The 17,721-nt window shown below is 39.4% G+C and overlaps 2 protein-coding genes across 2 annotated transcripts in view; one reads left to right on the top strand and one right to left on the bottom strand.

Moving 5' to 3' along the window:
• Nucleotides 1-13,515, bottom strand: part of LOC116990921 (cadherin-12-like) — an 878,073-nt gene extending 864,558 nt beyond the window's left edge. Inside the window, exon 1 of the mRNA XM_033049096.1 lies at nt 13,353-13,515. The gene's annotated coding sequence lies outside the window, so the exon portion shown is untranslated. The remainder of the gene's footprint in view (nt 1-13,352) is intronic.
• On the top strand, nt 520-17,323 carry LOC116985118. The gene is made up of 6 exons (XM_033039574.1): nt 520-966; nt 1,354-1,563; nt 2,071-3,169; nt 5,678-5,731; nt 10,789-11,071; nt 17,260-17,323. The coding sequence occupies exons 1-6, from the start codon at nt 520-522 to the stop codon at nt 17,321-17,323; spliced, it is 2,157 nt and encodes a 718-aa protein (XP_032895465.1).
• The last annotated feature ends 398 nt before the right edge of the window (nt 17,324-17,721 follow it).

Here is a 17,721-nt window from a genome sequence, read left to right as displayed (position 1 = left end):
CTACTGACAGTCAAACGGGAGGGAGCAAGAGAGGTTCACACAGTGTATAATCCATAGCACTTAGTGTACAATTTCATAATATATACTAAATAACTGGGCTGACAGACCTTGGCTGGGAATCTGGAGTTCACCAAAATTGTTCCCAATTGGGCCCCGCACCCCCTAAGGCCGGCCCTGAGTGCAACTCCGAAGACCAAATAACAGTGGTTTCCTTATAAGATTTTGTATAATCACAGCAATTTTCAAGTATTTCGGCATAATACTTTAGGATTTATTACAGTAAATGCGTACAAAATCTTTACAAGGCGATTTCTCAAAACTTTGAAATTTTGGTAACATAGTTCTTATAACTTTTTTTAATATTGAAGTTCTTTCCTTCTTTCATCATTCAAACTTGCTTCCTTCTTTCCCCTTCTTCTTATTTTTTCCTTCCTTCTTGTTAATACAATTTTTTTAAATTTCAGATTATTGCCATTGTTTGTCTTTTCTAAAAACGATAATACAAAAAGGCCTTACATCATGGCAAGCACAAGCAGAGATCGAGACAAAGGGCGTAAATGTTTAAGTGGCAACCAGAAACGAGCACTGGTCAAGGCTAAGGTAGCTGAAAATGAAAAACATAGAGGTGCTCTCAAAAAATTCCTTGTCACTCCATCTTTGAAGCGCCCATGTATTGAGGATGAAGAAAACAAAAACTATTCAGAAAATGACGATATAGCTTTGAGTCCAATTACAGTTGATAAATACAATGATGACATTGATAACAAATTAGAAAAGGATGACGCAGCTGTGAATCAAATTGAAGATGATCTCAATGCACCAGAAGACAATGCCAAAGCAGAAAGCTTACTTATGACCGGAGAAAAACAAGAACAAACATCATGCAATGGTAGATCATCCATGAGTACAGTTGTAATTAACATGTATGATGACCCAACCAGTTGGCCAGCAGATATAAATAAAAATGTAAGAGATTATTTAACAATGGAAGGTCCTCCTAATATTCCAGTGATCAGCTTTCCAAGAAATGAAAAGGGATTGTGTTTTTCAAGGTTTCTCTGTAAGAGGAAACTTCCAAATGGTGAGAGTGTTGAAAGACCTTGGATTATATACTCTCACTCTGCTGATAGAATTTATTGCTTTTATTGCAAACTTTTTAGTAAGAACACAACCAGTACATTATCAACAAGTGGATTCAACAACTGGTGTAATCTTCCTACAAGGTTATGTGAGCATGAAAATTCAAAGAACCATTTGGAAGCCACATGGAGTATCTGGGAGTTACACCAAAGACTTTGTAGTGGACAGACAATTGACAAAGAGCGTGAAAAAATCGTCAATTAACATGCAAAGCACTGGCAGCAAGTATTCAAAAGGTTAGTAGCAATAGTGCAGTTTCTTGCTGAGAGAAATTTAGCATTTAGAGGAACAAAAGAAAATGTTGGTAATGAGAGTGTGCACAATGGAAACTTTTTAGGTCTTGTGGGGCTGCTTGGAAAGTTTGACCCTGTTCTTGATACACATTTGCGAAAAATCAAAACCCACGAAATTCATAATCACTATTTAGGAAAAGATACTCAGAATGAACTACTAAACATCATGGCTACAGCTGTTTTGAATGAAATACTGAAACGTGTAAAAGCAGCTAAGTACTACGCCATTATTTTAGACTGCACACCTGATATGAGTCACCAAGAACAAATGTCTCTAACGATCAGGTATGTGTCTGATGGTAACCTGGCTCCTTCGGGTGTTTATGAACATTTCATAAAGTTTATACAAGTTGAAAGTAGCACAGGAGAAGATTTATATAAAACATTATTAAACACACTGAAGGAATTAAATTTAGAAGTGCAAGACATTCGAGGCCAAGGCTATGACAACGGTTGCAACATGAAAGGTTACACATCTGGAGTACAAGTGCGACTGTTGAAGGATAATTCAAGAGCATTTTTTGTACCCTGTGCATGTCACAATTATAACCTTTTACTCGGAGATGTAGCCAAGTGTTGTCCAGATGCCATAACATTTTTTGAGATTCTGCAAACGATCTACATATTGTTCTCAGCATCAACAAAAAGGTGGGCAGTTTTAAAAAAACATGTACCCGGGTTATCAGTTAAACCCTTGAGCAATACAAGGTGGGAGTGTCGGATAGATAGTGTTAAAGCTATTCGTTATCAGGTTGGAGAAGTATATGATGCACTTGTGGAAATATCAGAGAAAACAGATGAGCCCAAGGTAAAAGCAGAAGCTGAATCTTTAGCAAACCAGCAAAAAGACTACAAATTTTTAGTTTCTTTGATATTTTGGTATGAAGTACTTTTTAAAGTTAACTATGTAAGCAAGCAACTACAAGGTGAAACAAAGGACATTGATGAAGGCATGGAGTCATTTGAAAAACTATTATCATGGCTAAGAATTTATAGAGAGGAAGGTTTTAATGATGTTCTAGTAGTTGCAAATGAATTGGCTGAATCTGTTGAATTACCATTGGAGTTTAGACAATTTCAAGAAAAAAAACTACGTAGAAGGAAGAGAATGTTTTCATATGAGACAAAAGATGAACCTTTAGATGATCCAAAAGAAGCATACAGACTTCAGTGCTTCAACTTAGTGCTAGACCAAGCTATTCAGTCCATGGAGTGTAGATTTGAACAACTTAAAAGCCATGTAAAATTATTTGGATTTCTAAATAACTTTCAAAGTATACAGAAGGCGGAAATAAGGAAACACACAGCAGACCTTGAAGCAGCTTTAACAGACACCACAATAAAACAGAGCACTGATGAAGAGGTAGTTACTGAAAAAACTAAAGACGTTGATGGCTATCTATTGGCTGAAGAACTTGAAGCTCTGAAAACTTTTCTTCCCTCCAGTATCATTAAGCCTCGTGCTCTGTTTGAATACCTGGTAGTAAACAATCGATTTACAGCATTTCCTAATGTTTTTATTGCTTTGAGGATTTACTTAACAATGCCTGTAACAGTCGCATCAGGTGAAATAAGTTTTTCAAAACTAAAACTGATTAAAACATACTTACGGTCAACAATTTCACAAGAGAGACTAAACAATTTGGCAATGATATCTATAGAAAATGATATTGCTAAAACCATTGTCCTTGAAAATATTTTGAGAGACTTTGCAAATAAAAAAGCCAGAAATGTCTGTAATTGCCTTACTTTGTATTAAAAAAAATAAAACTTTCATATAATTTTTCAAAATTTTAGTATATCAAGCATTTAATGTTTTTTTTTGGTTAAAGACGAGCATACTACACGAAATATAAACATACATAAATTTTTACTTTTGTAGAGTAGGGGCCCCGCCATCAGTTTTCTAATTGGGCCCCGCAATTCCTAGCACCGGCCCTGTCCAGGCTTAACCAAGTGCAGAAGCATTTGGGGCACACAAGCCTGGTTAAGTGACCGAAAGGTGCAAAGCTCTGCATTAGTCCAGAGATCAGAGATACGCTGGAAGACAATAGATCTAAAACCCAGACAGCTGTTTAGCTTTCCATGTCAAATAAGAGCAGCCATGAAATGTTCCTTGAAAATCCTAGCACAATATTTAAAGCATTTTCATTTCATGACATTTGATTTTTATCTTCAGCATAGCATCAACACTAGTTGCAACTTATGTTTGGAACTTTCATCCACTAAGCTATTAAAGAATCTCACATGCCAAACACATCAGATGTAAGTTATCTGCACCATATACATTCAAACAAGATGAGCTGTGGTAGAATGTGCAGATATAGCCCATCTAATGCAACTTGTGATATATTTCTAGGCAATAGGTCTATGATACAGGGCACACCATTTGGTCTAACAGATCCATGCTAATACTCATGTGCCACCAAAGCCTCTTCTCCCTCCTTTTCATTTCACATCATCACAATAATGCTCAATTATTTCCCCTCCCGCATAATGAATTGCATTTCCTTAAGTATTATTCAACTATTCCTTGTAGCAACAAGTTTCCCATTCTTACAATTTCCTGAGCAAAGAAGTTTATTATGAATCCTCTTGGGATTTATTGGTGACTATATCAAGAATATTACCTATAGTTTGGTGATCCAGGACAAATGGGAATATATTCTTGAAGTCTATGAAAGCATGAAAATTACAATAACCTCCATCTGGTCACCCCTTAACCTTTTTAGATTGTTTAGTCTTTTCTGTTAATTATATACTGTTACTTTTGGTCTCTTCCCTGTGAATCATCATTGAACCTTTTCCAAGGTTTTAATTATATGGAGACCAGAACTGCAGACAGTACTCCGCCTTTGATCTAATAAAAGGTCGAGACCAGTTGAACACAATTCTCCTTCTGTTCTGCCTCAAATGAAACAAACAATAGGGTTTTGATCTTGGTTTTGTGGCCATAGATAAGTGCAGCTCTCTTTTGGTGTCAGTGCCCCAACCTCCCTTTGTTCCTGCACCACACCGTATTCAAGATTAGAAGAGTTCTCACAAAGACAATGGCATTATTTTTTCTGAAATAGTAACAATGATGGAAATGCTCAGCAGCTCAGTCAATATCTGTAGAAAGAGATACAGAGACAGGATTTCAAATCCAACAAGTGTGAGAACGCTCAGATATCAAATCAGTTTGAAAATGCCCAGATCTGGAAAGAAGAAAGCTGGAGAGAAGAGCTGGAGAGAAGAGGATTGGGACCAAGAGACACTGAATGGGACATGTGCTGACAGTGCCAGCTGAGAGAGGGTGCTGAAGGCTTGTTAACCACAGATGATTTGTCTGGAGGAAAATATAAATAGAAACATCAAGCGATGTCCAGTTTATTGTCATATGCACAATGACAGTGTTTAGTTTTATTTAGTTTTGTTTATTGTCACTTGTATCGAGGTACAGTGCAAAGTTTTTTGTTGCGTGCTAACCAGTCAGCAGAAAGACAATACAGGAGTACAATTACTCAATTTACCATGTATAGATACAGTACATGATAAGGGGATAATGTTTAGTGCAAGGTAAAGCTAGCAAAGTCAGGTCAAGGATAGACCAAGGGACATTAAAGAGGCAGATAGTCGCTTAGCACTGCTCTCTGGTTGTGGTAGGATGATTCAGTTGCCTGATAACAGCTGGGTAAAACTGTCCCAGAATCTTGTTGCTTGTATTTTCATATTTCCATACATTTTGCCTGATGGGAGAGGGGAGAAGAGGGAGTGGCCAGTGTGCGACATCCTTGATTATGTTGCTGGCCTTGTCAAGGCAGCGTGAGGTATAAATGGAATCAATAGAAGGGAGGTTGGTTTGTGTGATGGCCTGGGCTGCATCCACAATTTCTTGCAATTGCTTATGATCTTGGATGGAGCTTTTCCCAAACCAAGTTGTGATGCATCCTGATAAAATGCTTTCTATGGTCCATCTGTTTCCATCTGGTGAGAGTCGTAGGGGACATGCCAAACTTCTTAAGCCTTCTAAGGAAGTATAGGCATTGGTAGAGGCAACCCAAATCGTCACACATCCTTTATCTCCAGAGATGCTACCTGACCTGCTGAGTTATTCCAGCACTTTGTGTCTATCTTCGGTCTATACCAGCATCAGCAGTTCCTTCCCACACAAAGGATTGATTTGATTTCAATATTATGATCTACGGTTTGTAATGTGTCAGATTGTTTTGCTTTTCAATCACATTACTTTACTCTTTCTTTAGGTTTACAACAAGCGTCAGACTTCAAGCGGGTGAGGTGGAACGGTGGTGCACATGGTAGAGATTCTGCCTCACAGCGCCAGAGACACAGATTTGATCCTGTTCAGATGAGTTTGCATGTTCTCTATGTGACTGCTTGGGTTTTATCCGGGTGCTCCAGTTTCCTCCCACATCTCAAAAGCATACAGATTTGTAATTTAATTGGCCCCCGTAAATTGCCCTGAGTGTGTAGGGAGTGGATGCGAAAGTGTGAATAACATAGAACTAGCGTAAATGGTTGATCATTGGTCAGCGTAGGGTCGGTAGGCCAAAGGGCCTGCTTCCATGCTGTAGCTCCAATCTAAAATCAACAAAAGTAGTAGCTTTCATTCCAAATTACATGCACGGGCACAGTCATCCAGGGATTTCAATGATGGGGGAAGCAGATAGCAAGCAGACCATGACGGGTGAGATGGAGGAGGATGGACTGGGTTTCAAGTACACCAGTTTGCATTCATCCTCGCATGATGAAGCCAAAACAGCTTCCATTTATAAACCACCTTCAAAGCAATGAATGAATGTCAGTAGGCATCAGGAACATGTTTAAACAGGCAAGTATTTTACCAACTGAACTACTAGCCAGACCAAGACCTTAAAATCATAGAATGAAAGAAAACCAGTGACAACTAAAATAAGGTTGCTGAGGAAAGCAGTGGGAATAACGTGGAGATCCCACAAGAGATAAGGCCATTGGATGAAAACAATAAGAACCTGCTAATTTTACATTAATTGAGGGATAATATATAAGGTAATTAAGCATCTGAAGAAAATGAGGGAACCATTTCCCACAGACCGTGTACAATGAGAAAAGAAGAAAAAACATAGAACAATCAGCTGCGCAGTTGGACAATGATCAGGTAGTGAGGGAGTGATAATAAGCTAAGAAGGTCTCAATTTACTACAATATACAAAGGTAAAGAAAACATAGAACATAGAACAGTACAGCACAAGGACAGGCCCTTCGGCTGACAATGTCCATGCCAAAACAGAATAGGAAGGATTTCTTAAACTATCCTTGGATGCATCATGGTTCCAACCATTCCAATTATATTGAACCACATCAGTGGTATTTATACCGATAACTAAAAGTTTGGTTAACAAAAGTTTCCTATAGAGAGATCGAGAAGCAGAACATGAAACAAATTCCAGAACATAAAGCCTTTGCAGTTAGTAGTAATGATGCAGTTAAAAATAAGTAGTGTGCAAGAAGTTATGAATACAACATGGCTGACATTGATCTTGGGTGGCTGTATATCTGGAGGAGGCTACTGACATGGGAGGTGCAAAGCCATGGATGGATACAAAAAAAATTCATGCTAAGGAATTGCTAGAAAATACAGGTCAATGTCAAGGTGTGGCGGTTTTTCCAAGAGGTATGTTTTTGCAGCATTGAGTCTGTTCAAAAATCACTGTGACAGATAATGGCTAGAGGGCAGGTGGCATTGCAATAAACTGAACAGTACAATGAACTAATAATAATAATAATACATTTTATTTATGGGCGCCTTTCAAGAGTCTCAAGGACACCTAGCAGGTTCCTTGGCCCATAATGTCTATGCCAAACATTATGCCAAGTTAAACTAATTTCCTCTGCCTGCCTGTGATCCATATACCTCCATTCCCAGGATATCTATGTGCCTATCTAGAAGCTTCTTGGATGCCACTATCACAACTGCTTCCACTACCACCCCTGACAGTGTGTTCTGCCCTCTCGCCTTTTGCAGTTCCACCCTCGGAAACAGGTTCTGTCTCAAATATTTATAAATTTCTATCTGGTCAACCTCAACCTCAAATGTCGGCATTCCAGTTAAAACAAATTCCCTCTAATTCAGACAACATTCTGGTAAACTTCTTCTGAAGCCTCTCCAAGGCCTCCACTTCTTTCCTATAATGGGGCGACTAGAACTGCACACGGCACTTCATATGCAGCCAAATCAAAGTTACATGAAGCTGCAACATGACTTCCTAACTTCTATACTCAATATCCTGACTGATGAAATCTTTCTTTACTACCGTATATTTTTTGTTGCAACTTTCAGGCAGGTATAGATTGCAATCTCCAAGATCCCTCTGCACATAGATGCGGTTTGAGGTCTTACTATTAACTGCCATTAATACTCAGTGTAGATGATAACAGTAAGTTTGGCAACAAAGATTTTTGTGGCTCATATATACAAAGGTTACCAATAAGTATTTAGAGCTACATATGTTAATACGCCTGAAGAATACTTCTATTCTAATCTAATGTTAACTATGCTAGTTTCCTTCAAGACAAGCAATGAAGTTATTTAGCAAAGCGGCATCAATCTCCTATTTGATGCATTATTGCACAGTAGATTGGTTGATGATATTCACATTCCCTGTGACAAGCTGGAATGAGTCCAAGATATAAAGTACAAGGCTACAGCAGTCTTGTTAACAATAAGTATTAACAGTCCTGTGCCTCTGCTGAGCTATGAAAGATTGGTGAATATATCACAATTTAATTGTAGCCAAGCTAGTGAATCCTAACCTAACAATCAACAGATACGTGGAAAGGGCCAGATATATTTGTGTCCATCTTTGCTGGCAGGGTGATGATTGGTAAAACCCGTCACCCTGCTTGTGGTCTCTCCTCCCCAGCATCCTACCAATCCTCCTCCAAGCTGTCCTCCATTTAACATGACTATAGATCAAAACCCATTGGGACGTTTGAGAATCAAACACCACCACTGACTTAATGGAACATCAATGGGCTTACAGCACCAGAGACCCGGGTTCAACCTGACTACAGGTGTTTGTCTGTATGGAGTTTGTTCATTCTCCCCATGATCTGCGTGGGTTTTCTCTGCGATCTTCAGTTTCCTACCATATGCCAAAGATGCACAAGTTTGTATGTTAATTGGCTTGTTATAAATGTGAAGTTATCCTTAAAGTATGTAGGATAGTGTTAAAGGGCTTTCTCACGGTGCGACCTGAAGCAAGACTTAACAAGAGTTTAACATCGTGGGAACCTCTGCGATAGCAGTACGGCATTCGTGGACCACCGAGGACCTCCATGGCGCTAACGGCAGGTAATCGTGTAACTTTGTAAGGTCGGGAGAAAATTCAAACATTTTTGAATTTCTCCAAGAGTGACTTGAGCAGTGTTGCAACATTGTATGAACGCAGATGCCAGTGCGATATCCGTGCGATATCCGTAATGACTCTTGCGGGTACCGTGGGAACTAAACCCGGAAGCTTGACAGAAGGGACATAAGGTGAGTAAAAAAGGTGGTCTCAATATCGCCAATGGACCATGTGTCCATCGAGGACGTCCCACCTAATTGTCATTGTTTGAGAATCTTTTTCACAGTAAAAAGACTTGCAGAGATGCCTCTCAGAAAAGCGCAAAGAAAGGGGTCAAAGAAAGTCAGAAAGTTTTTAGCCATGCAGGTAAATGAGGAGGAAACTCAGCAAGAGAGACAGGTGGAGAGGCAAGAGGAGATGCCAGAGATACCACTGCCTGTGGGCTCCTTGGAGCAGGGAGAGGGTGATCAAGGTGGATTTGAGATTGCCTCCTCAGTAGTGAGTATCTATAACAATATATTAGTTTATGTACAGGAGAACAATTTAATGTTATCCATGATTTAAAAACATACAATGCTACAGATTCTTTACTAGAATGTTGCCTGGGTTTCAGCAACTAAGTTACAGAGAAAGGTTGAACAAGTTAGGGCTTTATTCTTTGGAGCGCAGAAGGTGAAGGGGGGACTTGATAGAGGTTTTTAAAATGATGAGAGGGATAGAGAGAGTTGATGTGGAAAAGCTTTTCCCACTGAGAGTAGGGAAGATTCAAACAAGGGGACATGACTTGAGAATTAAGGGACTGAAGTTTAGGGGTAACATGAGGGGGAACTTCTTTACTCAGAGAGTGGTAGCTGTGTGGAATGAGCTTCCAGTGAAGGTGGTGGAGGCAGGTTCGTTTTTATCATTTAAAAATAAATTGGATAGTTATATGGATGGGAAAGGAATGGAGGGTTATGGTCTGAGCGCAGGTATATGGGACTAGGGGAGATTATGTGTTCGGCACGGACTAGAAGGGTCGAGATGGCCTGTTTCCGTGCTGTAATTGTTATATGGTTATATGGTTATATGGTTAGATGTAAAAGTGCTGTTTTTGCAGGGAACAGACAGACTTTTATAAGATAAATTAAAGGAAACTGCAAAAACAGCACTTTTACATCGGTAGCATTGTATGTTTTTAAATCATGGATAACATTAAATTGTTCACCTGTACATAAACTAATATATTGTTATAGATACTCACTACTGGGGAGGCAATCTCAAATCCACCTTGATCACCCTCTACCTGCTCCAAGGAGCCCACAGACAGTGGCATCTCTGGCATCTCCTCTTGCCTCTCCACCTGTCTCTCTTGCTGAGTTTCCTCCTCATTTACCTGCATGGCTAAAAACTTTCTGACTTTCTTTGACCCCTTTCTTTGCGCTTTTCTGAGAGGCATCTCTGCAAGTCTTTTTACTGTGAAAAAGATTCTCAAACAATGACAATTAGGTGGGACGTCCTCGATGGACACATGGTCCATTGGCGATATTGAGACCACCTTTTTTACTCACCTTATGTCACTTCTGTCAAGCTTCCGGGTTTACCGTTCGCAGGAGTTCCCACGGTACCTGCAAGTGTCACTACGGATATCGCACGGATATCGCACTGGCATCTGCGTTCATACAATGTTGTAACGCTGCTCAAGTCACTCTTGGAGAAATTCAAAAATGTTTGAATTTTCTCCCGACCATACAAAGTTACACGACTACCTGCCATTAGCGCCACGGAGGTCCTCGGTGGTCCACGAATGCCGTACTGCTATCGCAGAGGTTCCCACGATGTTAAACTCTTGTTAAGTCTTGCTTCAGGTCGCACCGTGAGAAAACACCATTAGTGTTCGTGGATCGCTGGTCGGTGTGGACTAGGTGGGCCGAAGGGCCTATTTCCACGCTGTATCTCTAAACTAAACTAAACCAAATCAGTTACACTGTCACTGTGCACAAGCTATTGTGAGGTTTTGGGAACCATAATTTTTATTGCTATTTTTGAAGAGATTGCTTGTGCAAGGAAAGAGAAGAATAACGTGATTGTTGCAATGAGGATGGACTGCAGGGTAATAGAGAGTAGAAGAAGAGCGAGTGACCATTTTCAGCGTCATCTTGTGGGAATAAAACACCTGAAGCACTTTATGAAGTGTGTTACTGTGTGCTTTGGGAGCATCAAGCATATCCACAATTGTTGTCAAAAATTGTGTGACTGTTGGTATCTAACAGGAATCATGCCATCCAATATGTACACAGCAGGCTCCAAAAATCAGCATCATAACAGTGACCAGTAAGTACACTGTTTGCCTCAATGATACATTTTGGCCTGGACATTAGACTCGACATCCTAAAGATGGACACAAAGTGCTGGAGTAACTCAGCGGGTCATGCTGCATCTCTGGAGAAAAAGGAATAGTGACGTTTTGGGTCGGGACCCTTCTTCAGACAGACATTCCAGTCATTTTGAAAGTTGTGTTTGAAATGTATACGTCTACCTAAGATAACAGACATTTCTTGGTTTAATCAATTTACCCACAAGACAGGATTTCAGACAGTGCAGAACTCATTTGGTACTACACTGCAGCATCACTGCACATAGATTTTGCACGCAGTTCTTTGGAATGGAACTTGAACACTGAACTTTCTGTTTCAGAACTGAGATTACTCCCTCAAATCTAGGCTGATTCGCTGAAAGCCTATGTCAAGAGGGAGCTCGTTTATTAAGGATCATCTCTTCTCCTGGAGTCACGGAATGATCAAGGTGGGGAGCAGATGATCGAGAGTAGGGGGAATTCATCACTCCACTTAAAATGCCAACAAATGTGTGAGCAGATGGAGGTATTTTAGTGATGATTTCCTTGCACTTCTGCACCTTCATGTCCTGAAGGGACATAATTTGTGTTAAACATCACCATCAAAGATGCTCTGTTACTGCACCTGCATATTTTCACCAGCTCATTTTTGTGGGTGCTGCAAAATAAGATGGACAACACAGAAGCTGAATATCTCACTAGGTATGACCTGAAGCAGCACAAGGCATCAACGTGAGTATCAGAGCAATGTACCATGAAACAAAACCGCCAACGCACTCTTTTATCTTATCATTACAACAATGCATCTTTTAACTTGATCCCAACTGATGATTAAGGTCCTCATGTTCCTCTTCCACTGCACATTTCATTTTGAATTTTCAAGTGTAACTAATTAAAATGATTTTTGAATGAATTAAATAGAATGCCACAGGAAAATTGTTTTCAAATTATTCTTCAAACGACTATAATAGGGTTTAACAAATAATTGGTTTAACCCTTTCATCAATACAACCACTATACTTTCAGATTATAACTTATCTCCTTTTAGATATATTTATAATTTCAAATTCTGTCCAAGTTTAATAGCACTGCTCCTATTTGCAGATTTTCACATCTCCCACCAACACAATAGCTATATTTCATGAATCGAAAACCAGTTCTTGCTAATTTTGTTCCCTTGTGAACTACTATAGGGTCTGTAATAATAGTCTAGAATAACATGCTTCCTGATGCCAAATCTCAGTGTCTGACAAAAGAACTAAAACAGGATTTCACTATTTAGGCAACCAGATAGCTGTTATGCTGTCTGGAGATACATTGTAGCTCTGCACTAAAACATTGTTCCTTGAGAAACTTAATACTAACCTAGTTAACAAAGAGGTGATGGCAATGTCAAATGAAATGTTACTTACAAGGAATTATAACTCTACAGTTCTGCACTCTGCATTTACCTTATTCATCTGGGAATGCTCTACACATAATTTGAGGTATACAAATTATTGGGGACTGGTATTAAACATATTTTATATATACTAAAAAACCTTATTGATCATAGGGCAAAGGAGTAATTTAGAACAACCTTGTCACAATCAGAACTTGCCTTTAAAATAACATAGATATCACATAAAACAAGGTAATTCTGTTTAACTGGAAGGAGTCTATTATGTGCTTTTGATGATTTTACAGTGGCATAGACACATAATCTCACATGCCTTCAGATAGGTAAATTACATTTTCTCCTTTACATATGTCTAATGATCAGCCAGATGGTCAGATTGGGACAGAGCCACATAATTCTTGATTCCATTATCAGGACTTGATAATGAAAACGCCACTTCATATTTGAGAAGCTATTCAAAAGCTTTACAGGCTGAAAATGTAATCCTGTGTAAGATAATACTACTGTGCCCGTCTCTGAATAGGACAAGCTTCCAATAAGTGACAAGGAAATGCAGGAAAAATATGAGAAAAAGAGCATGCAGAATATTTGCTCTGCTAAACTATACAGATCATTAAGAAATCAAAGGCTGTTTGGAAGCAGAATAATGTGCCCTGCATTGAACACAGCTAAAAAAATATTACATTGCCAACAAAATGAGAGATCAAATTCAGTGTGGGAGTCTTATTCAAAACCAACACCATACAAATAGCTGCAGGATAACCTTGAACTGCTTCCTTTGTGAGTTTAACAGCTCCGAATGATCAGCACAACAATTAGCATGTAGTTGTAAAGCCATGTATTGACTGAACAAAACATACCTGCTATTTTGGGTCACACCTTCCTAATAATCTCTGGACAGTGCAGCAAACATCCCTCTCCATTCACAGAAGCAGATCGGTTTCAGACAGATACAAACCACTAGTTTACTGCAAGAGAAAAGCCTGTTCTCAGAAATGATAGCATCCCTCACTGTGAATATCCCACAATTACCTTCAGATCAATACTGCACTTTGGGAGCTGCTTGACAACATCTTATGGAGTCTACTCAAGCAGCCAATTGGTGTCAAGGATTCCCCAGATGCGTTCTCCAGGGATACCGATGATATACAGTCTATGAAAGTGGTTTGCCCAGTACTGAAGCTCACTTTACACACATGTACATTTTGCTATTTCACACCACAAATGCCGATAAAACCTGTGCAGCAAAATGTGATTCACCACCTGCTCCCTATACATTCTCCCAAGAAAGCAGAAAGAATGAAACAAATGTAATCTTCAACTTAATGTTGCTTTAACAAAAACAACTGATGCATAATTGACACAATGCAAATAATATTATTTTATCGTGTCAAGATGTACCACTTTTGCTCCTTTCATACATTCATATGGTGCAGGATATTTATTTTTAATGAATAACTTAAATGCCTGAAGAATATATTGATTTTTTTGGCAACTTATGAATTTCCATTTAAAGCATTTTATGCGTGTAACTCTAGAATGAAAAAAAATCCCTATTAATAGATCAATTTTAGATTAAAAGGCAGACACTGCCTCAATGTGCGACTTCCATAAAACAAGATTTTTTATAAACCCTACAGATGTGCAATCTAAATTACAAGTACAGTAAAATCCTAATATTTTCCAAAACCTTCTTATCACAATGGAATGGAATGAATGTATATGTAAGATAGATATTAAACGTGCACACATAATACGTATCTAATTTTTTTCTCCCTGTCTTGCTATGCATTAAAATCTTTCAGATAAATTGGAGTAAAATCATAAAATTGCTGTTCAACATAACCTTTGGTTGCTGTTGTGTTGACTGAAAAACTCTTTTGCATTTGGTTGGCACTTCGCTTTCAACTCCTCTCACTGCCTCCAAGTTCAAGGTGTAGCCATGGGCACTCACATTGGCCCTAGCTATGCTTGCCATTTTTATATTATGTTGAACAGTCCTTGTTTCAGGCATTCACTGGTCTTATCCACCAACTCTTTATCCACTACATTGATCACTGCGTCGGGGCTGCCTTCTGCACCCGTGCAGAACTCATGGACTTCATTAACTTTATCATTAACTTCTACTCTGCTCTCAAATTCACCTGGACCATCTTTGACACCTCTCTACCCTTGCCTGCTCATTCTGTCTGCATCACAGGAGACAGACTATTGACTGACATCTACTACAAATTTATAAGATAGGAAGAAGGGTCCTGACCACAAATCATCATTTTTGAGAGGTGGGATGTAAAGATAAGAATGGAGAGGTGAGGGTGGGGTACTGGGAAAACAACAACATTCATTTTTTCTTACCTCATTGGATGTTGTGAGTATCATGTATTGTAGTTATGGAAGGAAACCAGGAAGTCCAATCTCATACCATCTTCCAGATTCACCAGAAGGCTTGCTTTTACTTTTTTGTTTTGTGGCCATCTTTGGCCAGACCAGCGATGAATGTTCACCCTTGGTTTGTCTTGCAGTCATGGAACCGCAGCACACAGAATGAGGCCCTTCAGTCCAACTTGTCCTTGACAACCAAGATAAGTTCATAAGGCACAGGAGTAGAACTAGGCCATTTGGCCCATCAGGTTTACTCTGCCATTCAATCAGGCTGATCCATCTTTACCTCTCAACCCCATTCTCCTGCCTTCTCCCTGTAACCCTTGATACCCTTGCTAATCAAGACTCTGTCAAACTCTGCCTTAAAAATACCAAATGACTTGGCCTCCTCAGCCGTCTGTGGCAGTGAATTCCACAGATTCACCACCCTCTATAATAATTCCTCAAACTTGGACACAAATCCTTCAATTCCCTCATACAAATCATTAATGTACAATGTGAAGAGTAGCAGCCCCAGCATCGACCCGCTTTATTCCCACTCTTTGCTTTCTGCCATTCAGCCAACCTTCTATCAAGGGAGAGTTAGCTTTAGCTCTTAGGGCTAAAGGAATCAAGGGATATGGGCAAAAAGCAGGAATATGGTACTGATTTTAGATGATCAGCCATGATCATATTGAATGGTGGTTCTGGCTCGAAGGGCCGAATGGCCTACAGCTGCACCTATTCTCCCATGTTTCTATGTTTCTAAGCTAGTATCTTCCCTCTAATGCTATGGGTCTTATTCTCTGGAACCAATTCTGACTAAAGATTCATGAAAGATGTTTGTACAGACAATGTTTACGGATTTACCCATGTCAATATTTTTGGGGGCTACTTCTTCAAAAATCTCAATCAGATTCGAAAGACAAAATCTCCCACATATATAGCATTTAGGGAGGTCGTGTTGCAGTTGTATAAAACGTTGGTGAGTCAACATTTTGACTATTGTGTTCAGTTCTGGGCACCATGTTATAGAAAATATGGTGTCAAACTGGAAAGGGTGCAGAGAAAATTTACAAGGATGTCGCCAGGACTAGAGTATCTGAGCTATAGGGAGAGGTTGAGTAGGCTGGGAGTGTATTCCTTGGAGTGCAGGAGGATGATGGGGTTCTTATTGAGGAGTATAAAATCAGGAGAGGAATAGGTCGGGTAGATGCACATAGTCTCTTGCCCAGAGTAGGTGAATCGAGGATCATAGGACATAGGTTTAATAGGAATCTGAGGTGTAACTTTTTCACACAAAGGAATGTGGGTGTATGGAACAAGCTGCCAGAGGAGGTAGTTGAGGCAGGGACTAATCCAAAACATTTAAGAAATTGTTAACAGCTACGTGGATAGGACAGGTTTAGTGGAAAATGAAGCAAACGCGCGCAGGTGGGTCTAGTGTAGCCGGGACATGTTGGCTGGTGTGGGCAAGTTGGGTAGAAGGGCCTGTTTCCACACTGTATCACTCTTTGACTCTATGACTACAATGCCATAAAGAGAGTGGATTGCCAAGCCATGTTGGAAAGAATTTAAGTATCAGCCAGGTTGCTAATGTTGCTGTATGCCAGACTGGTGGCCGATGTCCTTCACTGAAAGGCATTAGTGAAAATTGTAAGATTTTCAAACTGTGCAGGTGTATCATAGTCAATGACTTCTAAACTTCTGTTGAGGTTGATGGTAGAGTGTGTTGACTTGTAAACATGAGGCACTAGGAGCTCAATCAGAATGCACCTAAATATTTCCAAAGTTTTACTTAGATAAGCTGCAGGAAAAATGTTCCCAATGTTGGGGGAGTCCAGAACCAGAGGTCACAGTTTAAAAATAAGGGGTAGGCCATTTAGGACTGAGATGAGGAAAAACTTTTTCACCCAAAGAGCTGTGAATTTGTGGAAGTCTCTGCCACAGAAGGCAGTGGAGGCCAATTCACGATGTAGTCAAGAAAGAGTTAGGGCTAACGGAATCAAGGGATATGGGGAGAAAGTAGGAACGGGGTACTGATTCTGGATGATCAACCACGATCATATTGAACGGGCCTATTTTTTATGTTTCTATGTTCTCCCGCTCCCTCCAGAGCTGCACACGTAACACAGTATGGCATAATTGATGCTCTACACAGTTACACAGTCTATTCTGATTTTCTTGATTTGGTGAATTTAAATTGGTAAGGAGGGATTCAAACTCATGCCCTGAATCTTTATTCCGTGTTTCTAGATTATTAATCAGGTTATATTTCAAGCATCTCTGCCTTTTAAGAATTTAAACATTAGTTCTTATCATCTCTCATTGTGTTTCTGGCCATCCAACCACAGAACCCACAGAAACACATCAATGTTATCCTGGTATCCGCTCTTCCTTTTGAAGGCTGGGTCCCTACTTGAGTTACATTGGGAAAACTGAAGAATACCAGGAGAATTTCAATAAGTAATGAGAAAAAACATCTGAAGGAAGCACTTTGAGAAATGAATTCAAATAATGTAATCAGTGTGCAATTTAAAAGGAACCATATGCTAAAAATGGGATTCATATTCCTAATGGAAGAGGGATAAATCAAGTGTAGGAGAGAATGAAAAGGAAAGTAATCAGAATGAGAGGAGATATGGCAAAAAGATCTATTGATAAAAAAGGAAATAATTTTAAAAATTAATGAGCATGTTAAAATAAGAGACCTTTCAATTCAGGCTGTCTCAAACATGAAACATAAAACATTGAACAGTACAGCAGAGGAACAGGCACTTCGACCCACAATATTTGTGCCAAACATGTTGCCTAATTAAATTATTCCCTTTTGCCTGGACATGCTCCATATTCCTCCATTTGTTGCAA

Source organism: Amblyraja radiata, chromosome 2 (genome assembly GCF_010909765.2).
Source record: "Amblyraja radiata isolate CabotCenter1 chromosome 2, sAmbRad1.1.pri, whole genome shotgun sequence".
NCBI classification, from domain to species: Eukaryota; Metazoa; Chordata; class Chondrichthyes; order Rajiformes; family Rajidae; genus Amblyraja; species Amblyraja radiata.
Note: the sequence above shows the minus strand (reverse complement) of the source record. Positions and strands in the feature narration are given on the sequence as shown.